Source organism: Oreochromis niloticus, linkage group LG2 (assembly GCF_001858045.2).
Source record: "Oreochromis niloticus isolate F11D_XX linkage group LG2, O_niloticus_UMD_NMBU, whole genome shotgun sequence".
Taxonomy (NCBI): Eukaryota; Metazoa; Chordata; class Actinopteri; order Cichliformes; family Cichlidae; genus Oreochromis; species Oreochromis niloticus.
In genome coordinates, this window is record NC_031966.2 from 23,341,340 (window position 1) to 23,367,931 (window position 26,592).

Below are 26,592 nucleotides of genomic sequence, written 5' to 3' on the forward strand. Positions count from 1 at the left end.
GTTTCTCTCTAATACACCGAAAAGGAGAGGCGGCGCAGCAGAAAATATACCACAACTGCAGCAAAGAAGGCAACAGCGGCTCATTGAGTTCAAAAAGCAAAATTACAGAAGAAATGTAGAAAGAAATGTAGCCCTGCGACATACTGGGGACCTGTCCAGGGTGTACCCCGCCTCCCGCCTTATGACAGCTGGGATAAGGTCCAGCACCCCCCGCAACCCCGAAAAGCAAAAGCGGAAGAGAATGGATGTATGTATGTAGAAAGATGACAAAAGTGTAAATACCCAAAAAGCCACTAAAATTTAAATGGTGTGTATAACATTTTATATAACAACTGTCTAAAATAAAAGAAGAATCTCACAAAAGTTGAAAACGATCCTCAGATCATATTAAATACGTAGCAGTCTTTTTCATAACAAACTAAACGATATACTTATACATGTTTCTCTCCAAGGTACTGAAAAAAAAGAAAGACTAACTAAAATAACAAGTTATAAAGTTATATTGTGCCATTTGTGGTGTAATAATTATTCTAACCTCAAGAGGAGAGTCTGGTTCATCCAGGATGCTCTTTTCACTCTGTATCCGCTGCATTGTTCCTGTAGAACTGGGGTCCATTATCAGCACGTTCTGACTACCAGCTCTGCCGAACTTACAGTCACTCTTTCTGGAGTCAGTCGTCCTGCACACCTCATAATTGTACACATGTGGAAGAGTCCCTGTTCCCAAAGTGTCTGAGTAACGTGGTGGATAATATGGAATGACAGGCAGGTTGGAGTGATACAGGATGCGAGACTGTCTCCACCTGTAGATTTTGACTGATATAATAACCACTAAACACGTGATGAAGAGGAAGGAAACTACAGCCAGAGCCAAGACTAAGTAAAAAGTCAGGTTGTCATTGTACTCCTTGTCGTGTGTCAACTCAGTGAACTCCGACAGCACTTCAGGGAAACTGTCCGCCACCGCCACATTAACAATGACTGTAGCTGAACGAGAGGGCTGCCCGTTGTCCTCCACTATAACAGTCAGTCTTTGTTTGACAGCATCTTTATCAGTGACTTGGCGGATAGTTCTGATTTCTCCATTCTGTAAGCCCACTTCAAACAGCGCCCTGTCTGTGGCTTTCTGTAGTTTATAGGAGAGCCAGGCATTCTGTCCAGAGTCCACATCAACAGCCACCACTTTAGTCACCAGATAGCCCACATCTGCTGAACGAGGCACCATTTCAGCCACCAGAGAGCCACCAGTCTGGACTGGGTACAGAACCTGAGGGGGGTTGTCGTTCTGGTCCCGGATCATTATTTTCACGGTCACGTTGCTGCTGAGTGGAGGCGAGCCTCCATCCTGCGCTTTTACGCGGAAGTGGAAATCTTTGATCTGCTCGTAGTCAAAAGAGCGCACTGCATGGATGACTCCACTATCAGCACTAACGGACACATACGAGGAGACTGGCACTCCGTTAAAGGAGGAGTCCTCTAGTATGTACGAAACACGGGCATTCTGATTCCAGTCAGCGTCTGTGGCTTTGACTGTGAACACAGAGAGACCCGGTGTGTTGTTTTCTACAATGTAGGCCTCATATGTGCTCCTCTCAAAGACAGGTGCGTTATCATTAACGTCTGAGATCTGTAAGGTGAGAGTGACGCTGCTGGAGAGGGAGGGCACTCCCTCATCAGTGCAGGTCAAAGTGATATTATAACCAGAGGATCTCTCTCTGTCTAAATCACTGTCTGTTATAATGCTATAAAAATTACTGGATGTAGAAGTAATTGCAAATGGTGTGTTTTTATCAATAGTACACTCGACTTTACCATTTACGTCGGAATCAGGATCATTAACACTCATTACAGCTACCACTGTGCTCGAAGGCGAATCTTCTCCTACTGAAATTGACGATGATATTATTTTTATAACTGGACTGTTGTCATTAATGTCTCCTACATCAACAATGACTTTGCTCGAATCAGAGAGACCTCCTCGGTCCACTGCCTCGACGTAAATCTCATACTTTTGGGATTTTTCATAATCAAGAGGGGCATTTAGTACAAGATGCCCGTCTTCCGTAATGACGAATACATTTGAAAGGCCCCTCATGCTATTTCCAATTACGTAGCTAACCTCCCCATTAGAGCCTTTGTCCGCATCGGAGGCGCTCACTTTAGTAATGACTGTCCCCTTAACTGAGTTCTCTTTGATTTCAGCCTTGTAAACGGTTTGTGTAAAAACAGGAGCGTTGTCATTAACGTCTAACACTGTAATATGAATCTGCATAGTCCCAGACCTTTGCGGCTCTCCTCCATCTACGGCTGTTAACAGCAATGATGCATACTCCTGCTTCTCTCTGTCCAGCGATTTCTGTAAAATCATCTCGACCTTTTTACCACCATCAGACTGACTGTTCATTTTAAGTATAAAATTGTCGTTGGGCTTCAGTGTATAGCTCTGAAGGCCATTTAATCCTATATCTGGATCTATTGCTTTTTCTAGCATGAATTTAGAGCCGACGACTGCAGACTCGCTGATTTCAAAGCGCCTCTCTTCCTTTTCAAATACGGGAGCGTTGTCATTAATGTCCGTGATTACCACAGTGACAGGAAATATTTCTATTGGATTTTCTAAAGCAATTTGAAAATGTAAAGCACAAAGCATCGTCTGTTCACAGAGAGCCTCGCGGTCAATTTTTTCTTTGATGACGAGTAGTCCCTTTTCCTTGTTAAGCTGAATATACTCTACATTGTCTCCGGTGTGCATCCGAGCTCTGCCAGCTTGTAATCGTTTAACATCTAAACCTAAATCCCGAGCTATGTTACCCACTAAAGAACCTTTCGGCATTTCTTCGTGAATAGAGTAGCTGACCTGACCGAACACAAAACGAAGAAAGAGGACCGAGAAAAACAACAGTACTTGCCGTTTCATTGTTCTGTTAAGCACATCCGTCGAACAGAACTAATGTTCTCTCTTTGTTTTGCAATCCGCGTTATCGAGCAAAAATTAAATGTACAGCGAAGCTTTGATCAATCAAAATCCAGCGATACGGTTATTCCATGACGATTATTCGTGCCTTCTACCTTATGCACTACAGTGTACGCCGTACGCACACGAGTCCTTCACTTCTTTGAGAGGACGGAAGATGTGCGTGTTTCAAATCATTTAAAACACGCTGGCGCTGGTCAACAGCGGCCCACTGAGTTCAAAACTGGAAAGTGCAATGTTCAGGATTTAAAAGTGCCTCTAACACTATACCTAAGATTCTTAGCGAAAATACCAGACAAAACACATTAATGGTTCCGTTTTAGTGATAAATGAGATAATAGTAAACTAGACAACAAGTTTCCTCATTGATAAAATATTAATTCAATATAAAGCTACACAAATGAAGTGTAAGCAAAATAGGACAACGCTTAGAAAAAAAAGAGAGAAATAACAATAAAAGCGATAATCCCTTCGCTATCCAAGGTACTGAAATGACTTGGACAGGCAGTAAAAACAGCGGGGAATAGTATTGTATAGGTTTATCAAAAATTTAAAGAGTCTAACCTCGAGAGGAGAGTCTGGTTCATCCAGGATGCTTTTTTCACTCTGTATCTGCTGCATTGTTCCTGTAGAAGTGGGATCCATTATCAGCACGTTCTGACTACCAGCTCTGCCGAACTTACAGTCACTCTTTCTGGAGTCAGTCGTCCTGCACACCTCGTAATTGTACACATGGGGGAGAGTCCCTGTCCCCAAAGTGTCTGAGTAACGTGGTGGATAATATGGAATGACAGGCAGGTTGGAGTGATACAGGATGCGAGACTGTCTCCACCTGTAGATTTTGACTGATATAATAACCACTAAACACGTGATGAAGAGGAAGGAAACTACAGCCAGAGCCAAGACTAAGTAAAAAGTCAGGTTGTCATTGTACTCCTTGTCATGTGTCAACTCAGTGAACTCCGACAGCACTTCAGGGAAGCTGTCCGCCACCGCCACGTTAACAACGACTGTAGCTGAACGGGAGGGCTGCCCGTTGTCCTCCACTATAACAGTCAGTCTTTGTTTGACAGCATCTTTATCAGTGACTTGGCGGATAGTTCTGATTTCTCCATTCTGTAAGCCCACTTCAAACAGCGCCCTGTCTGTGGCTTTCTGCAGTTTATAGGAGAGCCAGGCATTCTGTCCAGAGTCCACATCAACAGCCACCACTTTAGTCACCAGATAGCCCACATCTGCTGAACGAGGCACCATTTCAGCCACCAGAGAGCCACCAGTCTGGACTGGGTACAGAACCTGAGGGGGGTTGTCGTTCTGGTCTCGGATCATTATTTTCACAGTCACGTTGCTGCAGAGTGGAGGAGAGCCTCCATCCTGTGCTCTTACGCGGAAGTGGAAATCTTTGATCTGCTCGTAGTCAAAAGAGCGCACTGCATGGATGACTCCACTATCAGCACTAACGGACACATATGAGGAGACTGGCACTCCGTTAACGGAGGAGTCCTCCAGTATGTAAGAAACACGGGCATTCTGGTTCCAGTCAGCGTCTGTGGCTTTGACTGTGAATATAGAGAGACCCGGTGTGTTGTTTTCTACGATGTAGGCCTCACATGAGCTCCTCTCAAAGACAGGTGGGTTATCATTAACGTCTGAGATCTGTAAGGTGAGAGTGACACTGCTGGAGAGGGAGGGCACTCCCTCATCAGTGCAGATCACAGTGATGTTATACTCAGAGGCTCTCTCTCTGTCTAAATCACTGTCTGTTACTAAACTATAGAAATTATTTTCCGTTGATTGTAATATGAACGGAATATTTTCATTTATTGTGCAGCTGACTTTGCCATTCTCGCTGTCGTCTATGTCTTGAATATTAATTATTGTCACTACAGTGTTGCTTTTGATATCTTCAGATATAACATTTGTTTCAGACATTATGTTAATAATAGGGTGATTATCGTTCACATCTATAACGTCAACTATTACTTTGCATGTGTCCGTTAGTCCTCCGTCATCACTTGCACGCACATTTATCCGATAATTGTTTGACTTTTCGTAGTCAATATTTCCTGTTAATCTAACCTCGCCTGTGTGTTCATTTACCTCAAACAATTGTCTGACATCGTCTAAAGTATTTCTGATCGAATACGTTATTCGTCCATTTGATCCATAATCAGCATCTGATGCACTGACTATAGTCACAACTGTGCCTCTTGGTGAATTTTCTGCGACATTAGCTTTGTATACCGACTTCGTGAAAACGGGTGCATTATCATTAACATCTAACACCGTGATCTGAATCTGCATTGTCCCTGACAGCTGAGGTTCTCCTCCATCTACGGCCGTCAACACTAAAGATAAATGTTCAGTTTTCTCTCTGTCAAGAGGCTGTTTTAAAACCATCTCAACATTTCGGGAGCCGTCTGCCTGATTGTGTAATTTAAGAGCAAAATTATCAGTCGGTTTGAGGATGTAGTTTTGGAGACCGTTAATTCCCACATCCAAATCCACCGCCCTTTCTAAATCAAATTTCGACCCGATGACTGCAGACTCGCTTATTTTAAATTTAATATCCCCTTTTTCGAAAAGGGGGGCATTATCATTTATATCCACAATTTCAACATGTACTCTGTAAAATTCAATAGGTTTCTCTAAAATAATTTGGAATTGTAGAGCACATGGAATCATCTGACCACAGAGCGTCTCTCTGTCTATTCTTTCTTTGATAAGGAGGACTCCCCTGTCTTTATTTAGCTCAATATATTCTCTGCTATCACCAAAAAACACACGAGCCTTGCGTGACTTTAATTTCTCTACGTCCAAACCCAAATCTTGTGCTATTCTTCCAATTACGGAACCCACTGACATTTCCTCGTTAATGGAGTACCTGACATGCCCAAAAACGGAGCTGACAAAAAGGAACGAGACAAAAAACGGTACTTGCCGTTTCATTGTTCTCCTCGGTAATATGGCACAGGCAGAAACACACGTTGTTTTTCTGCTGAATAAAATGCGTCAACCTTTATTCCCAAGGAACATCAGAAAGTCAATGCATATTCCTCGACAAAGAACAAAACAATAACCGAGACATGTTTTCCCATCCACCCGAAAACGTCGTGTCCTCTATCCAGTATGTGCCTCCTGTCGCTGGGGTTATAAGATTGGGGAGGAACTGTTGACAACGTACGCTTGCAGAGTAACATGCTGGACTACAGCGTCCCTAAGAGTACAGAAGGCAAAACTACAGGAGAAAAGATAAAAAAATAAATAAAAATAACCCCATTTGGAGCCATCTCAAAAATATTAAAGTTAAACGATTTTATACTGTCAACTGGTATTCTATGTCGTTAAATGCAATTGAAAGTGCATTAAAGATATCGCAAGAAAAAAAGGTTGGTGTAGGGAATTCCCCAAGATTGAAAAAAACAAAACAAAAAACAAACAAAAAACAGAAGAAATTGACACACATGTACACAGATACAGGATAAACACGCTGTCAGCGATTGAATAAAACATGGTGAGCAAATGCAGCAGAAATGGGGCTTATGTGTTGTAACATTCTCATCTTTACAGGAAAGCCTGTTATAACTGATATCACTTTTTTAGGCAATAAAATGCCGTTTTCAATAACTATTCCAATACACTATTAAAATGTCCTAAAATATTTCCACTACTAATATGAAAAATAAGTACTAAAATATGGCTTAGCTGGGTTTGGAATACCCTGGTATATATAGATCAACACAGCAATATTGCTTAGTTTTGCACAAAAATTGCAACATATAAATTGGTTTATAATACTTTTATCAACTTATGAAATGGCTAAAATGATAAAAACAAGATAATGGGAGAAAATACAAGTGTAGTTTTATCTTTCCAACCACTTCAATGTGCAACATAACGATTATTCAGAAACGTATTATTCAGAAATGCTAACCTCTAGAGGAGAGTCTGGTTCATCCAGGATGCTCTTTTCACTCTGTATCCGCTGCACCGTTCCTGTAGAACTGGGGTCCATTATCAGCATGTTCTGACTACCAGCTCTGCCGAACTTACAGTCACTCTTTCTGGAGTCAGTTGTCCTGCACACCTCGTAATTGTACACATGTGGCAGAGTCCCTGTCCCCAAAGTGTCTGAGTAACGTGGTGGATAATATGGAATGACAGGCAGGTTGGAGTGATACAGGATGCGAGACTGTCTCCACCTGTAGATTTTGACTGATATAATAACCACTAAACACGTGATGAAGAGGAAGGAAACTACAGCCAGAGCCAAGACTAAGTAAAAAGTCAGGTTGTCATTGTACTCCTTGTCGTGTGTCAACTCAGTGAACTCCGACAGCACTTCAGGGAAACTGTCCGCCACCGCCACGTTAACAATGACTGTAGCTGAACGAGAGGGCTGCCCGTTGTCCTCCACTATAACAGTCAGTCTTTGTTTGACAGCATCTTTATCAGTGACTTGGCGGATAGTTCTGATTTCTCCATTCTGTAAGCCCACTTCAAACAGGGCCCTGTCTGTGGCTTTCTGCAGTTTATAGGAGAGCCAGGCATTCTGTCCAGAGTCCACATCAACAGCCACCACTTTAGTCACCAGATAGCCCACATCTGCTGAACGAGGCACCATTTCAGCCACCAGAGAGCCACCAGTCTGGACTGGGTACAGAACCTGAGGGGGGTTGTCGTTCTGGTCTTGGATCATTATTTTCACATTCGCATTGCTGCTGAGTGGAGGAGAGCCTCCATCCTGCGCTTTTACGCGGAAGTGGAAATCTTTGATCTGCTCGTAGTCAAAAGAGCGCACTGCATGGATGACTCCACTATCAGCACTAACGGACACATATGAGGAGACTGGCACTCCGTTAACGGAGGAGTCCTCAAGTATGTAAGAAACACGGGCATTCTGGTTCCAATCATCGTCTGTGGCTTTCACTGTGAACACAGAGAGACCCGGTGTGTTGTTTTCTACGATGTAGGCCTCATATGAGCTCCTCTCAAAGACAGGTGGGTTATCATTAACGTCTGAGATCTGTAAGGTGAGAGTGACACTGCTGGAGAGGGAGGGCACTCCCTCATCAGTGCAGATCACAGTGATGTTATACTCAGAGGCTCTCTCTCTGTCTAAATCACGGTCTGTTACTAAACTATAGAAATTGTTAGATGTAAATTTAATTTCAAATGGAATATTTTCATTTATCACGCAATTCACTTTCCCATTATTTCCAGAATCAGGGTCATTTACGCTCATTAAAGCTATTACTGTCTTGCGGGCTGAGTCCTCCGGTATTGAGCCTGAAGCTGAAATCATATTTACAACCGGTCTATTGTCATTCACGTCAATTACATCGATGATTAGTTTACTTGAGTCAGAGAGTCCACCTTGATCGATTGCTTCTATGTCTATGTTATAATTTTTTTCAATTTCGTAGTCAATCGGACTATCTAATATCACATCACCTTCACTATTAATATGAAATAACTTTGAAACTGTATCCATACTATTTCCGATTACATAGGTCACCTCTCCATTTGTGCCTTTGTCTACGTCAGAAGCCGTCACTTTAGTAACAAGTGTTCCCTTTACAGAGTTTTCCGTAATGCTTGCTTTATAAACGGGTTTACTAAAAGCAGGTGCATTGTCATTTACATCTAATACGGTAACATAGATTTTCATTGTTCCTGTCATTTGCGGTTCACCTCCATCTTCCGCAGTCAAAACTAAAGATATATGTTCTTGTTTCTCTCGGTCCAATGGCTTCTGTAAAATCATTTCTACTTTCTTGCTTCCATCACTTTGTGCGTGCAATTTAAGTACAAAATTGTCACTCGGCTTAAGAGTGTATCTCTGCAGACCATTCAGTCCGATATCTGGGTCTATTGCTTTTTCTAGCATAAACTTAGAGCCGACGATCGCTGATTCGCTGATTTCAAACACTCTCTCCTCCTTTTGGAAAACGGGAGCATTATCATTAACATCGGTAATTTCAACCGTAACTGGGAATAATTCCAGTGGGCTCTCTAACGTTATTTGAAAATGTAAAGCACAAGGCGTTGTCTGTCTGCACAGGACTTCGCGGTCTATTTTTTCTTTAATGATGAGGACTCCTCTTTCTCTATTCAGCTCGATGTACTGAGCGCTGTCTCCGGTATAGAGACGAGCTTTACCTGACCTAAGACGTTTGACATCTAAACCTAAATCTTGGGCTATATTGCCGACCAAAGATCCTTTCGCCAGTTCCTCTGGAATTGAATAGCTAACCTGCCCGACCACATAACTGAGGCAGAAAATGGAGATTATCAGTACTTGCCGTTCCATTGTTCTGTCCGACACCGCTGTCACACCACGGCTATGTTGTTTTATTCCGTTTAACGATTAAAATTCCAGCAAAATGAATAGAAAAGATAAAAAGGAATCTGTTTTAATCCAGCCCTTACAGTAGGAATCCGTTTTAAGCTGCCCTTGGATTTGATCTGATTCCCAAACCGTGCGTTCTATGTCTGAGTGTGCTTCGTCGGGATGTTGACTGGGTGGATGTGTTATTAAAGAAATTCAATAACTCGACAGATTGTGCAACAGCGGCGCGATGAGTTCACAATGTGAAAGTACACGAGACAAACAGTAGAAGACGAAGGACAAAAAAGAAGTAGAAAAAAGCCAGTGCTTGTCTATAATGAAAATGAGGAGGATGACAGAAAAAACAAACGGCGTTTTCTCATCTTGAGCGACAATGGAATGAACGTAACTATAGAAATTCATTCACACAGAATGGAAACGAGAGATTGTTGAAAAAACAAGAATTTACTCCAGGCATACAAATATATACAAGAAGCGCATAAAAAAAGGAACAATGTAGAACTGTGCTCTATTTGTCACTGTCCAAGGTGCTGAATCGGTGTCGGACTCGCGTTTTTTCACAAAATAGTACCTCATACATGCACACAGATTTTAAAAAAAAAATTTAAACCCAAATGACAAACCTGTATAGGAGAGTCTGGTTCATCCAGAAACAAAAGTCTGGTTCAGACAGTAAAAAAGTTAACATTTCAAAGTTGGCAAGATCATTATATAACTAACCTCCAGTGGAGAGTCTAGTTCATCCAGGATGCTCTTTTCACTCTGTATCCGCTGCATCGTTCCTGTAGAACTGGGATCCATTATCAGCACGTTCTGACTACCAGCTCTGCCGAACTTACAGTCACTCTTTCTGGAGTCAGTCGTCTTGCACACCTCGTAATTGTAAACGTGTGGCAGAGTCCCTGTGCCCAAAGTGTCTGAGTAACGTGGTGGATAATATGGAATGACAGGGAGGTTGGAGTGATACAGGATGCGAGACTGTCTCCACCTGTAGATTTTGACTGATATAATAACCACTAAACACGTGATGAAGAGGAAGGAAACTACAGCCAGAGCCAAGACTAAGTAAAAAGTCAGGTTGTCATTGTACTCCTTGTCGTGTGTCAACTCAGTGAACTCCGACAGCACTTCAGGGAAGCTGTCCGCCACCGCCACGTTAACAATGACTGTAGCTGAACGAGAGGGCTGCCCATTGTCCTCCACTATAACAGTCAGTCTTTGTTTGACAGCATCTTTATCAGTGACTTGGCGGATAGTTCTGATTTCTCCATTCTGTAAGCCCACTTCAAACAGCGCCCTGTCTGTGGCTTTCTGCAGTTTATAGGAGAGCCAGGCATTCTGTCCAGAGTCCACATCAACAGCTACCACTTTCGTCACCAGATAGCCCACATCTGCTGAACGAGGCACCATTTCAGCCACCAGAGAGCCACCAGTCTGGACTGGGTACAGAACCTGAGGTGGGTTGTCGTTCTGGTCTCGGATCATTATTTTCACAGTCACGTTGCTGCTGAGTGGAGGAGAGCCTCCATCCTGCGCTTTTACGCGGAAGTGGAAATCTTTGATCTGCTCGTAGTCAAAAGAGCGCACTGCATGGATGACTCCACTATCAGCACTAACGGACACATACGAGGAGACTGGCACTCCGTTAACGGAGGAGTCCTCCAGTATGTAAGAAACACGGGCATTCTGGTTCCAGTCAGCGTCTGTGGCTTTGACTGTGAATATAGAGAGACCTGGCGTGTTGTTTTCTACAATGTAGGCCTCATATGAGCTCCTCTCAAAGACAGGTGGGTTATCATTAACGTCTGAGATCTGTAAGGTGAGAGTGACACTGCTGGAAAGAGAGGGCACCCCCTCATCAGTGCAGGTCACAGTGATATTATAATGAGGCGCAACTTCTCTGTCTAAAGCAACCTCTGTCAGCAAACTGTAAAAGCCATTGATGGTGTTCAGTATTTTAAAAGGAACGTCATCATTCATATTACACTTCACCTCTCCATTCCTGTCAGAGTCAGGGTCATTTACGCTTAGCATTGCAATTACAGTACTCTCAGGTGAGTCTTCTAAAATGGCATCTGACTTAGAGAGTATTTTCAGCTGAGGGCTGTTGTCATTGACATCAGTAATATCTAAGAGAATCTTACTGGAATCAGAGAGCCCACCATTGTCCGTAGCTTCTATATCTATTTGGAAGAGCTTCGTTTTTTCATAGTCTATTTGACCGATCAGGATAACCTCTCCAGTTTTTCTATCAATCTGAAATAAATCTGATAAACGACGTTTGCTATTGGAAATTGCGTATGATATTTCCCCGTTAGAGCCTCCATCTTTGTCAGATGCTCTAACAGTTATAACGCTGGTTCCAGCCGGTGAATTCTCGGTTATTGTTGCTTTATATACTGGCTTAGTGAAAACTGGTGCATTGTCGTTTACATCCAACACGTTAACAGTGATCTGCATTGTACCTGACATACGCGGCTGCCCGCCATCCAGAGCAGTTAATAATAACAATATATGTTGTTCTTGCTCTCGATCTAGAGGCTTCTGTAGAATCATTTCCACCTTCTTACTCCCATCCGCTTGGTTCTCTAATTTCAGCGCAAAGTTGTTTGTTGGATTAAGCGAATAGCTCTGGAGACCATTTGTACCGATGTCAGCATCGATGGCTTTCTCCAGCACAAATTTAGACCCAATGATGGCTGACTCGCTGATTTCGAAGCGCTTTTCGCTCGATGCAAAGCTGGGAGCATTGTCATTAATATCTGTGATTTCTATTGTTATTCGAAACAGTTCCATCGGATTTTCCAGAATCAACTGTAAAAGTAAAGCACAGGGCGTCGTGTCGCCACACAGCGTTTCTCTGTCTATCCTTTCTTTTATAAGGAGGACACCACGGTCTCTATTCAGCTCAATATATTCGGCACTATCTCCAGAATGAACGCGCGCTCTGCCGGATTTCAGCCTTTTAATGTCTAAACCTAAATCCTGAGCCACATTACACACTAAAGACCCTTTCTCCATTTCCTCAGGAATGGAGTAACTGACCTGCCCGAACACCGAGGTGAGAGAGAAAACCAAGAACAACAGTACTTGCCGCCTCATTGCTTTGCAGGGATAATCCTGTGTCCTTTTAATACAACTGCAATCCACACGAATCATGATAATAAATCCGACCATATCTCAAAGACAGTTTCAGCGAAAAAAGAATAACAGTTTTCGATCTCCGTAAGCGGTATTCCTTATAAAAGAGAACAGGCGGTTACTGTGCGTTTCATTGTCTACCAGTGTGCAAATCTAAAGGGGAGGTACATTTTTCAGCGTTGACGAACGCTGCCATACTCGGGCCAATAGCGGCCCTTTCTGTTCAACAGACCAAACAGCAAAATCTGGAATGAGGATGATGATGCTCATGGAAAACAACAACAACAACAACGACAATTATTATTATTATTATTATTATTATTATTATTATTATTATTATTGTTATGACTAATAAACTTTAAAGCTTTTAGATAATCTAATCTGTTACAGATTAGATTAGATTACACAACTGACAATGAAACCATTTAAGTGTTTTAATAATTAAAACTAATGCTTCATACCTAATGCCAAATAGGTTCAAAGGTTAGTGACTTCATGTAAGCATATTCACTGGTGGTGTTGCGGCTCCTCCAACACCAACGGCCGCGGCGGGCTAAACATGAGGATACTGACTACGCGCAACAATAAACATATAAAATGCACTTCTGAGCTATTTGTTCCTTTTATTCCACATTGTACTGTCCAAACCCACAACTCAGTACATTGGATCAAATGTATTACAAATGCAGAGACTGCACAAACAAACAGGACTGCAACTGACAAAATATTACACCAATTGTTATGCCAAACTGCAACATCAGACTACGGCATCAACTAGTGCATTAAACTATACATCAAGCTGCGGTCAACAGAAAGTTTCCCCAAATGCCCACCCTACCTTTCTGCTCATCAAACAGCAGGTGCTCTGAACAGGTGAGTGCAACCACATTTATCATCTAATACACACCCATGAGTCACGCCCCAGAACCGTGCACCAATACAGTGTGTGCATTTAAACCAACCCTCTTAATCCAAAAAAGGAAAGACTCACATATGGCTCCTACAGGTAGTAATGCTAAAACTCCAAAGACAAGCACATGGAATATATGCAGTCTGTACTGGTTGACACTGACATGTGGTAACAAAACAAATAAGAAAGCACAAATGAACCTAGATACTGAAAAAGTCATAAGTCACTTGACAGTTCGAAAACAGTGCAAAGATTCCAAAAGTATGAAATATCAGCATGTAAGTCTAACCTCCAGAGGAGAGTCTGGTTCATCCAGGATGCTCTTTTCACTCTGTATCCGCTGTATTGTTCCTGTAGAACTCGGGTCCATTATCAGCACATTCTGACTACCAGCTCTGCCGAACTTACAGTCACTCTTTCTGGAGTCAGTCGTCCTGCACACCTCGTAATTGTACACATGTGGCAGAGTCCCTGTCCCCAAAGTGTCTGAGTAACGTGGTGGATAATATGGAATGACAGGCAGGTTGGAGTGATACAGGATGCGAGACTGTCTCCACCTGTAGATTTTGACTGATATAATAACCACTAAACACGTGATGAAGAGGAAGGAAACTACAGCCAGAGCCAAGACTAAGTAAAAAGTCAGGTTGTCATTGTACTCCTTGTCGTGTGTCAACTCAGTGAACTCCGAAAGCACTTCAGGGAAGCTGTCCGCCACCGCCACATTAACAACGACTGTAGCTGAACGGGAGGGCTGCCCGTTGTCCTCCACTATAACAGTCAGTCTTTGTTTGACAGCATCTTTATCAGTGACTTGGCGGATAGTTCTGATTTCTCCATTCTGTAAGCCCACTTCAAACAGCGCCCTGTCTGTGGCTTTCTGCAGTTTATAGGAGAGCCAGGCATTCTGTCCAGAGTCCACATCAACAGCCACCACTTTCGTCACCAGATAGCCCACATCTGCTGAACGAGGCACCATTTCAGCCACCAGAGAGCCACCAGTCTGGACTGGGTACAGAACCTGAGGGGGATTGTCATTCTGGTCCTGGATCATTATTTTCACAGTCACGTTGCTGCTGAGTGGAGGAGAGCCTCCATCCTGCGCTTTTACGCGGAAGTGGAAATCTTTGATTTGCTCGTAGTCAAAAGAGCGCACTGCATGGATGACTCCACTATCAGCACTAACGGACACATATGAGGAGACTGGCACTCCGTTAACGGAGGAGTCCTCCAGTATGTAAGAAACACGGGCATTCTGGTTCCAGTCAGCGTCTGTGGCTTTCACTGTGAATATAGAGAGACCCGGTGTGTTGTTTTCTACAATATAGGCCTCATATGAGCTCCTCTCAAAGACGGGTGCGTTGTCATTAACGTCTGAGATCTGTAAGGTGAGAGTGACGCTGCTGGAGAGGGAGGGCACTCCCTCATCAGAGCAGGTCACAATGATGTTATACTCAGAGGTTCTCTCTCTATCTAAATCACTGTCTGTTACTAAGCTGTAGAAATTATGGGATGCTGACTTAATAGACAAATGTGTATTATCATTGATAAAACAGTGGACTTTGCCGTTTTCATTTGAATCTGGGTCTTGAACATTCATCATCGCAACAACAGTGTTAGGTTTAGAGTGTTCAGATATCATATTTGATTTTGACATTATATTAATCGTTGGCTTGTTGTCGTTTATATCCACCACTTCAACGACAACTTTGCACGAATCTGTAAGTCCACCATCATCACTTGCACGTATGTTAATATGGTAATTTCGTGCATTTTCATAATCAATGTTTCCAATCAATTTTATTTCTCCGCTTTCTTCATGTATCTGAAACAAGGCATGCGCTTGATCTAAACTGTTCGTAATGGAATACTTTATTCTACCATTTGATCCGTGATCTGCATCTGACGCACTAACACTCGTGACAACTGTCCCTTCCGGGGCGTTTTCAAAAACAGTGGCTGTGTAGGTGGACTGTGTGAAGACAGGCGCATTATCATTAGCATCTAATACCGTGATGAAAATTCGAATTGTACCTGACATTTGCGGATCTCCGCCATCAAAGGCTGTTAGAACTAGTGATATCGACTCTTCCTTTTCTCTGTCAAGAGGCTTCTGTAAAATCATTTCAGCCTTTTCCGTTCCACTACCTTGACTGTCCCCTTTCAGTACAAAATTATCGGTAGGTTTAAGCTCATATTTCTGAAGACCATTTTTGCCGACATCAAGATCTATTGCTCTGTCCAGAACAAATTTTCCTCCGATTACAGCAGATTCACTGATTTTAAAGGTTACCTCGCTTTTCTCAAAGGTGGGGGGGTTGTCATTTATGTCTATAATCTCGACTGTGACACTGTAAAACTCCATAGGGTTTTCTAAAATGATCTGAAAATGTAAAGCACAAGGCGTTGTCTGCCTGCAAATCGCTTCTCTGTCGATCATCTCTTTGATTAGAAGAACTCCGCGTTCCCCGTTTAGCTCAATATATTCCACACCGTCGCCCGTATAAACGCGAGCTCTTCCAGATTTCAGTCGTTTTGTATCCAAACCCAAATCCTGGGCAATATTACCGACTAAAGAGCCACTCGGCATCTCCTCGGGAATAGAGTAGCTGATTTGGCCGATGACTGGACCGAGATAAAAGACCAAGGAAAACAACAGCGCTTGCCATTTCATTGTTCTGTTCGAACTGTTCCCCAGGAAAATTAGCAGGAAAAAATTATTATCCACAATTACCGAATGTCCCTTACAGGTGATAAAACACAGACATCACTCCGAAACCATTTGAATCGGTTAAAGAAAGGTTGAAAACGACTCTAGTTAAAATGATCTCCGACGTTTGAACACGACGTCTTTCTCTCTGTGATATCATCATGGCGAGCGAGGTTTCTCTTTAAATGTGCCCTGAAATATCAACACACTGGCCAACAGCGGCCCTACGAGTACAAAATTAGGAACTACAGAAAACGCCTGGAAAAACTAAAGCAAAACCCTGTTATGCACGAAGGCTAATTGTTTTTACAAAAACCAGGATAACGCAGCCCATAAAAGAGTTAACGTCTGCAACACTAGAGAATACTAGTTCATTTATAAAGTATTTTAGTTCAACAGATCACAGAGTCTAAATTCTTTACGTATACAACTGAACTGAACTATTAAGTCATGATGATATGTGACGGGTTACTTAAAAATATTGTAACATCACAAATTCAACAAAGCGAAATACATGAGATAGATAGACCCCCCCGCCAAGTTTATATTGAGTTACAGTCTTTCGACGTGTCTTGGCAAAAAGAGACGAAACGATTTATGTTAAAATTTTACACCATCACCAATAACTAAACGTCAAATACAAACATACCTTCACATGTTGACAAAACATCAATACGTTAAGATAGACACCCATTGTCAAAAGCGATGGAACAAGTAAAGTGCCTCTGTCCATGGTGCTGACTCTTGACTAGCGCTAGTTGGTTCTTAGTAAAAACTATGAGAAACAGAAAAAAAGTTTAGCTTCAAAATTGGCAAGATCATTATATAACTAACCTCCAGGGGAGAGTCTGGTTCATCCAGGATGCTCTTTTCACTCTGTATCCGCTGCATCGTTCCTGTAGAACTGGGGTCCATTATCAGCACGTTCTGACTACCAGCTCTGCCGAACTTACAGTCACTCTTTCTGGAGTCAGTCGTCTTGCACACCTCGTAATTGTACACATGTGGCAGAGTCCCTGTGCCCAAAGTGTCTGAGTAACGTGGTGGATAATATGGAATGACAGGCAGGTTGGAGTGATACAGGATGCGAGACTGTCTCCATCTGTAGATTTTGACTGATATAATAACCACTAAACACGTGATGAAGAGGAAGGAAACTACAGCCAGAGCCAAGACTAAGTAAAAAGTCAGGTTGTCATTGTACTCCTTGTCGTGTGTCAACTCAGTGAACTCCGACAGCACTTCAGGGAAGCTGTCCGCCACCGCCACGTTAACAATGACTGTAGCTGAACGAGAGGGCTGCCCGTTGTCCTCCACTATAACAGTCAGTCTTTGTTTGACAGCATCTTTATCAGTGACTTGGCGGATAGTTCTGATTTCTCCATTCTGTAAGCCCACTTCAAACAGGGCCCTGTCTGTAGCTTTCTGCAGTTTATAGGAGAGCCAGGCATTCTGTCCAGAGTCCACATCAACAGCCACCACTTTCGTCACCAGATAGCCCACATCTGCTGAACGAGGCACCATTTCAGCCACCAGAGAGCCACCAGTCTGGACTGGGTACAGAACCTGAGGTGGGTTGTCGTTCTGGTCTTGGATCATTATTTTCACAGTCACGTTGCTGCTGAGTGGAGGAGAGCCTCCATCCTGCGCTTTTACGCGGAAGTGGAAATCTTTGATCTGCTCGTAGTCAAAAGAGCGCACTGCATGGATGACTCCACTATCAGCACTAACGGACACATACGAGGAGACTGGCACTCCGTTAACGGAGGAGTCCTCCAGTATGTAAGAAACACGGGCATTCTGGTTCCAGTCAGCGTCTGTGGCTTTGACTGTGAATATAGAGAGGCCCGGTGTGTTGTTTTCTACAATGTAGGCCTCATATGAGCTCCTCTCAAAGACAGGTGCGTTATCATTAACGTCTGAGATCTGTAAGGTGAGAGTGACGCTGCTGGAGAGGGAGGGCACTCCCTCATCAGAGCAGGTCACAGTGATGTTATATTGCGAAGCCATTTCTCTGTCTAAATCAACCTCCATAACTAGGGTATAAAACCCATTTATAGTAGTCTGTATTTTGAAGGGAATGTTATCATTTATATCACACACAACATTCCCGTTAATCTCGGAATCTGGATCGTTTATGCTTAACATAGCAATTACAGTATTTGTTGGTGAGTTCTCTGATATGGACTCTGTTTTAGAAACAATGTTTATTTGAGGATTGTTGTCATTTACATCAATAAGATCAACTATCACTTTCGCTGAATCAGAGAGCCCACCGCTGTCTACAACTTCAATATCAATTTGATAAGAGTTTGCTTTTTCATAATCTATTTCCCCAACTAGGATAATTTCACCAGTCTTTAGATTGATATTAAACAGTTCAGATACAATACGTTTGCTTGTAGATATCAGATATGATAATTCTCCATTTGAACCGATGTCTTTATCAGATGCACTTACAGTTGTAACACTGGTGCCTTTAGGAGAATTTTCTTGCAGTTTTGCTCTATATAACGGTTTGGCAAATGTCGGTGCATTATCATTCGCATCTAATACAGTGACAAATATCTGCATTGTCCCTGACATCTGCGGCTCTCCTCCATCCATAGCAGTTAACAGCAGGGACAAATAATCCTTCTTTTCTCGGTCTAAAGGCTTCTGTAGAACCATTTCCACCTTTTTACTTCCGTCTGGCTGACTTTCTAGTTTTAATACAAAATGATCACTTGGAGCAAGTAAGTACTGTTGTAAACCATTCATCCCTATGTCGGAATCTACTGCTTTCTCTAACACGAATTTCGATCCTATCACAGCGGACTCGCTAATTTCGAAACGTTTTTCTGAATTGGTAAAAGTGGGGGTATTATCATTTATGTCTGTAACCTCCACTGTTACGCGAAACAGTTCCAATGGATTTTCCAAAATTAACTGGAAATGTAAAGCACAAGGCGTCGTCTCTCCGCATAAAGCCTCTCTGTCTATCCGCTGCTGGACAAGCAGGACCCCCCTTTCTTTATTCAGCCCTATGTATTCGACACCGCCGCCCGTGTAAACGCGAGCGTTACCTGATTTCAACCTTTTAAGATCTAAACCTAAATCATGAGCTATGTTGCCAACTACAGAGCCTTTGGCCATTTCTTCGGGAATGGAGTAGCTGACCTGCCCGAGCACGTATTTGAGACACAGGGCTGAGAGAAACAACAGTACTTGCCGTCTCATTGTTCTGCACGACCCGATTTCCGTTCCTTCTCCACTAAAAAAAGAAGCATTTGTCATGGAGAGAGTATGAAGACAGAAAAAAAAAAAATCGTTCGCATTCCAATTATAAGAATCAAACGGTGAATGCAGGTATAGAATTCTTTGAAGTGCTTCTTATAAACCCGAACAGTCTTTCTGTCTGTACGTCGAATATTTCCACGCAAAAGGGAAGACACAGAGGAATAAAAAACATCCAGCCAAATCGCAACACCCTTGCCAACAGCGACCCTTTGAGTTGAAAATACAGATTACAACATTAATTCTCAAAAACAATGAATTCAGTGTAAAGCCACGCTATTAAGGCTCATCTAAACCTCGAGTACCCTAAATTTAAATTGAAGCATATTAGTAAAAAAACTTACATTGTGCAATTACAAAATAAATATATCCTAAATTAAAGCTGACACGAATTACAGAAATTAAGTCCAGTCTTAATGAAAAGGACTCTGGAATGCTGAAGTTGAACAATTAAGGTGTCGCTGTCTGTGGTGCTGAACTGCGATGTGAGTTGATAAAAACTTTGCAACGTATCAACGCTAAAAGATACTGGTTATGTTTAAAATTGTAACTGTAACTGATGTAGTTTCCTAACATCTAATGGAATGTCTGTCTATTTACCTCCAGAATGTCATGAAGCAGAAAAAGCAGAAAAAACCATGTATCATTTCATGAGGCTAACCTCCAGAGGAGAGTCTGGTTCATCCAGGATGCTCTTTTCACTCTGTATCCGCTGCATCGTTCCTGTAGAACTGGGGTCCATTATCAGCACGTTCTGACTACCAGCTCTGCCGAACTTACAGTCACTCTTTCTGGAGTCAGTCGTCCTGCACACCTCGTAATTGTACACATGTGGCAGAGTCCCTGTCCCCAAAGTGTCTGAGTAGCGTGGTGGATAATATGGAATGACAGGGAGGTTGGAGTGATACAGGATGCGAGACTGTCTCCACCTGTAGATTTTGACTGATATAATAACCACTAAACACGTGATGAAGAGGAAGGAAACTACAGCCAGAGCCAAGACTAAGTAAAAAGTCAGGTTGTCATTATACTCCTTGTCGTGTGTCAACTCCGTGAACTCCGACAGCACTTCGGGGAAGCTGTCCGCCACCGCCACGTTAACAGTGACTGTAGCTGAACGAGAGGGCTGCCCGTTGTCCTCCACTATAACAGTCAGTCTTTGTTTGACAGCATCTTTATCAGTGACTTGGCGGATAGTTCTGATTTCTCCATTCTGTAAGCCCACTTCAAACAGGGCCCTGTCTGTGGCTTTCTGCAGTTTATAGGAGAGCCAGGCATTCTGTCCAGAGTCCACATCAACAGCCACCACTTTAGTCACCAGATAGCCCACATCTGCTGAACGAGGCACCATTTCAGCCACCAGAGAGCCACCAGTCTGGATTGGGTACAGAACCTGAGGGGGGTTATCGTTCTGGTCCTGGATCATTATTTTCACAGTCACGTTGCTGCTGAGTGGAGGAGAGCCTCCATCCTGCGCTTTTACATGGAAGTGGAAATCTTTGATCTGCTCGTAGTCAAAAGAGCGCACTGCATGGATGACTCCACTATCAGCACTAACGGACACATATGAGGAGACTGGCACTCCGTTAACGGAGGAGTCCTCCAGTATGTAAGAAACACGGGCATTCTGGTTCCAGTCAGCGTCTGTGGCTTTGACTGTGAATATAGAGAGGCCCGGTGTGTTGTTTTCTACAATGTAGGCCTCATATGAGCTCCTCTCAAAGACAGGTTCGTTATCATTAACGTCTGAGATCTGTAAGGTGAGAGTGACGCTGCTGGAGAGGGAGGGCACTCCCTCATCAGAGCAGGTCACAGTGATGTTATAGTTAGAGGCTCTCTCTCTGTCTAAATCACTGTCTGTAACTAGGCTAAAGAACTTTTTAGATGTTGATTTGATCATAAATGGCACATGTCCTTCGATATTACATGCTACTTTGCCATTTTCACCAGAGTCGGGATCTTGAACATTGAAAATTGTTACAACCGTTTCTGGTCTTGAATTTTCTGTTACGGAATTTGTTTTAGACATTATATTAATAGATGGGTGATTATCGTTTGTGTCGGTTACTTCAACAAGAATTTTAGCTGAATCTGTTAGTCCCCCATCATCACTAGCCTGTACATGTATTTCATAGAGCTGTGCCTTTTCATAATCCAGGTTTCCAGTTAGGGATACCTCACCACTTTCTTCGGCAATGTGAAACATTACAGGGACATCGTCTAATGTGTTTGTTATTGAATAAATAACCTTCCCATAAGAACCTTCATCTGCATCTGTAGCACTAACAGTACACAAAATTGCACCCTTTGCAGCATTCTCCATTATAGTGACCTTATAGACTTCCTGCGTAAATACTGGAGCATTGTCGTTGGCATCTAGCACGGAAATTTCTATTCGCACTGTTCCCGACAGCTGAGGCTCACCACCGTCAACAGCTGTGAGAATTAAAGAGAGATGCTGTTGTGCCTCTCTGTCTAGATGTTTCTGCAGCACCATCTCCACCTTTTTACTCCCGTCTTGCTGATTTTGGAGTTTTAGATTAAAACTGTCAGTAGGTTGTAGCGAATAACTCTGCAATCCGTTCACACCTACGTCTGGATCCATTGCTCGCTCTAGCACAAATTTTGCTCCAATCACAGCCGACTCACTAATCCTAAATTTTATTTCATCCTTTTTGAAGCTCGGAGCATTGTCGTTAATGTCGTTAATTTCGACAGTAACGGTATAGAATTCAATCGGGTCTTCAAGTGTAATTTGAAGATGTAAAGCACAAGGTGTCGTCTGCCCGCAGAGCGTCTCTCTGTCAATTCTTTCTCTGACAAGCAGGACGCCTCTGTCTTTATTCAGCTCGACGTATTTTCCATTGTCTTCTGTATATATACGCGCCTTACCCGATTTCAGTCTCTTTACATTTATACCTAAATCCTGCGCTATATTACCAACTACAGAGCCTTTTGACATTTCCTCGGGAATCGAGTAAGCGACCTGCCCGAAAACTGTGCCGAGGGAAGAGACCGACACAAACAACAGTACTTGCCATCTCATTGTTCTGCCCGACATTTTCTCTTCGTTAAAAGCTGGAGAAAAAAAGCCTGCTGTACTCAAAAGCGCCTGGTTTTCCCGAATAGATAGTACTCCAGAGCAAAACTGATTCTGTCCGTGTGTCTTGAACTCGAAATAAATAAACCACAGCGCGGATATCTCCGGTGCTTATCAGCTACGCTTGTGTGCTGTATGTGCCTCTCTTTCTGTGTGCAACGTATCAAATGAAGGGAAATTCTCTACATTAGTCAACAGCGGCCCTGAGAGTCCAAACATGTGCACTGCAGAAAATTACAACATCAGCTAGCAGGTTCAAAGTGAAAAAAATAAATAGGAGTTTAATTCATTACACAATAATACAATATTTGTCTAGGGTACTTATAACTCAAATACAAAATAATACAGAGGACAACCTCACCACCTGCCTTGACATCTTATTCTGAAGGGTATATTTTGATTATTGTACAACGTCAAGTCATCTTTAATAACACAATACACTTCCCCTTGTAATATGGCATGAGATTCTAAGGAACAGTAAAACAAGGTAAAGATCTAGTAACAGTATATATCTGAAGTAAAGAGAACTTTATAAAAAAAGATTACAAAAGTAATAGGGTGTATTTCTTTACCTGTTACACTTGCGCCTTTTAAAATCTTCCTGTATAGATAGTGATTTGTGATAATGATGTTAAACACAAAATTAGTTTAACCATGAAGTAAGGCTCCAAAATGATAAATACAGATAATGGAAAAAATGTAGTGATTACAAAGGACAAAAATGCCATTTTTTGCAAATAATCATTCTACTTCAAGGGTTTTCCTGATCAATCAGTGTGTATAAGTATGCAGTTCCTGCTAAAATGCACCAGGGTGGAGACAGCTTTAGAAGAAGCACAAGACATAAACTGATAATTATTTGATGAAGTTAATCTTCTCCTTTAGTAAACAATAAGAATAAGTAGTAATTTTCAAAACTGCATTGCACAGGTCCCAGATGAAAGTAATTATTTGCTTAACACAACTTGAAAAGTATAAGTTTTCTGTAAGTTTTCTGGAAGAAAAATTAAAACCAAGTGGGAGAATAGCTGACTTAAATAGTTTAAGTCTAAAAGGTATAACAGGGAAGACCACCAGTAGACATTTTGTTGCTTCTGGTATTCCAAGCTGTCTGCTTTAATTTTTTGATCATAGTGTTTTAAGTTTTGGTTCACTAGTTAACTAAAGCTTGTTGTTAAAAAGTTGCTTTCAGAGCTGAAAGTTGCACTCTACTGCAATGTAAACAGTGCTAGTAAACATTTCAGTGAAACACAATCTGCAATTACAGTGTTCCAAATACTTAAAAGGTTAACATATTATTGAATAATTGTCAATAATTAATCCTGCTTTCTTGAAAAAAAGTGCTGGACCAGGATGCTGATTATGGAGACTCTTTTCATATACATAAACTAAAACTAAATTAGGACTAAGATGACTTTGTTAGGTTTAGATAAAATAGAGAGGAAACATATATATTATGGGATGAAAGGCTGATTCTGTTAAAGTGCAGAAGTGGTTTAATGAACAGTGGACTGTTATGGAAGAAATAAAATGTGCATTGCTAGCTCTCTGATAACCTCTAGAATACTATGCATGCAAAATAACAGGCATTTAAAATCATTTGTAATTTCATGAGGCTAACCTCAAGAGGGGAATCTGGTTCATCCAGGATGCTCTTTTCACTCTGTATCCGCTGCATCGTTCCTGTAGAACTGGGGTCCATTATCAGCACGTTCTGACTACCAGCTCTGCCGAACTTACAGTCACTCTTTCTGGAGTCAGTCGTCCTGCACACCTCGTAATTGTACACATGTGGCAGAGTCCCTGTTCCCAAAGTGTCTGAGTAACGTGGTGGATAATATGGAATGACAGGCAGGTTGGAGTGATACAGGATGCGAGACTGTCTCCACCTGTAGATTTTGACTGATATAATAACCACTAAACACGTGATGAAGAGGAAGGAAACTACAGCCAGAGCCAAGACTAAGTAAAAAGTCAGGTTGTCATTGTACTCCTTGTCGAGCGTCAACTCAGTGAACTCCGACAGCACTTCAGGGAAGCTGTCCGCCACCGCCACGTTAAAAACGACTGTAGCTGAACGAGAGGGCTGCCCGTTGTCCTCCACTATAACAGTCAGTCTTTGTTTGACACCATCTTTATCAGTGACTTGGCGGATAGTTCTGATTTCTCCATTCTGTAAACCCACTTCAAACAGCGCCCTGTCTGTGGCTTTCTGCAGTTTATAGGAGAGCCAGGCATTCTGTCCAGAGTCCACATCAACAGCCACCACTTTAGTCACCAGATAGCCCACATCTGCTGAACGAGGCACCATTTCAGCCACCAGAGAGCCACCAGTCTGGACTGGGTACAGAACCTGAGGGGGGTTGTCGTTCTGGTCCTGGATCATTATTGTCACAGTCACGTTGCTGCTGAGTGGAGGAGAGCCTCCATCCTGTGCTTTTACGCGGAAGTGGAAATCTTTGATCTGCTCGTAGTCAAAAGAGCGCACTGCATGGATGACTCCACTATCAGCACTAACAGACACATACGAGGAGACTGGCACTCCGTTAACTGTGCAGTCCTCCAGTATGTAAGAAACACGGGCATTCTGCTTCCAGTCAGCGTCTGTGGCTTTGACTGTGAATATAGAGAGACCTGGCGTGTTGTTTTCTACAATATAGGCCTCATATGAGCTCCTCTCAAAGACAGGTGCGTTATCATTTACGTCTGAGATCTGTAAGGTTAGAATGACGCTGCTGGAGAGGGAGGGCACTCCCTCATCAGAGCAGGTCAAAGTGATGTTGTACTCAGAGGCTCTCTCTCTGTCTAAATCACTGTCTGTTACTAAGCTGTAGAAATCACTTGAGGCAGCTGTAATAGTAAATGGTATGTTACTATTTAATCTGCAGTTTACTTGACCATTATTACTTGAATCTGGGTCAAAGACACTGAACATAACTATAACTGTATTATGGGGAGAGTTTTCAGGAATAGAATCTGATTTCGAAAGTATACTGATTACAGGCTCATTATCATTAATGTCAATAACATCAACTATAACCTTACTGGAATCAGAAAGACCACCACTGTCTTTGGCCTCAATATCAATTTGGTAATACTTGGCTTTTTCAAAGTCAACTTCACCAACTAATATTACTTCACCATTTTGATTTACTGTAAATATGTCAGATACACTATCCATTGTAGCTGATACTAAATAAGAAACATCCCCATTTGTCCCTTTATCTGCATCAGAAGCGCTCACTGTTGTCACTGTTGTTCCTTTCTGAGAGTTTTCGGCTATAGCCGCCTTGTAAACAGACTTCGTGAAAACCGGAGCGTTGTCATTCGCATCGAGTACGGTGACATAAATCTTTACCGTACCCGACATTTGAGGATCCCCTCCGTCTACGGCGTTTAACAACAATGATATTTGTTCCTCCTTTTCTCGATCTAACGGCTTTTGTAAAACCATTTCAACCTTTTTATGTCCATCAGCCTGATTTTCGATTTTCAGAACAAAGTTATCTGTAGGTCTCAGGCTATAATTTTTCAGGCCATTTATTCCAATATCTGCATCGACCGCTCTTTCTAACACGAATTTCGATCCTGTAACTGCGGATTCGCTTATTTCAAAACGTTTCTCATCGTTTTTAAAACTTGGACTGTTGTCGTTGATATCAGTAATTTCGACCGTTATTCGAAAAAGCTCCATTGGGTTTTCTAGAATAATCTGCAAATGCAAAGCACAAGGCGTCGTCTGTCTGCAGAGTGACTCTCTGTCGATTCTCTCTTTGACGAGGAGGACTCCTCTCTCCCTACTCAGCTCGATGTATTCTGTGCTGTCGCTCGTAAATATACGAGATTTACCTGACTTTAGTCTCCTCACATCTATGCCCAAATCTCGAGCTATATTTCCGACAACAGACCCCTTTGGCATTTCCTCCGGAATAGAGAAGCTCACTTGACCGACAACATAACCTATATAGAAGATCGAGATAAAAAGCAGTACTTGCCGTCTCATTGTTCTGTTCAAAATACACGCTGCACCACAGAATATCTTTTGCAAAGGGAATCACGACAAAAAATAATGTTTCCACATGAAAAGATATAGATAAAGGAACATATATTACTCCCAAACAGTGGAATA

General features: G+C 42.3%; 1 protein-coding gene across 34 annotated transcripts in view; it reads right to left on the reverse strand.

Moving 5' to 3' along the window:
* LOC100711027 (protocadherin gamma-C5) overlaps nt 1-26,592 on the reverse strand; it is a 285,882-nt gene that overhangs the window by 63,625 nt on the left and 195,665 nt on the right. The window contains exon 1 of one of the 34 annotated variants that reach the window (XM_019366031.2): nt 16,922-19,562. The exons of 30 other annotated variants lie outside the window; for them this stretch is intronic. In XM_019366031.2, coding sequence (XP_019221576.1) covers nt 16,922-19,363 — 2,442 coding nt within the window. In that variant the 5' untranslated portion in view covers nt 19,364-19,562. Of the gene's footprint in view, nt 1-535; nt 3,121-16,921; nt 19,563-26,592 lie in introns of those variants that run through there. 3 more of the 34 variants (XM_019366088.2, XM_019366095.2, XM_019366141.2) reach the window with 3 other exon arrangements.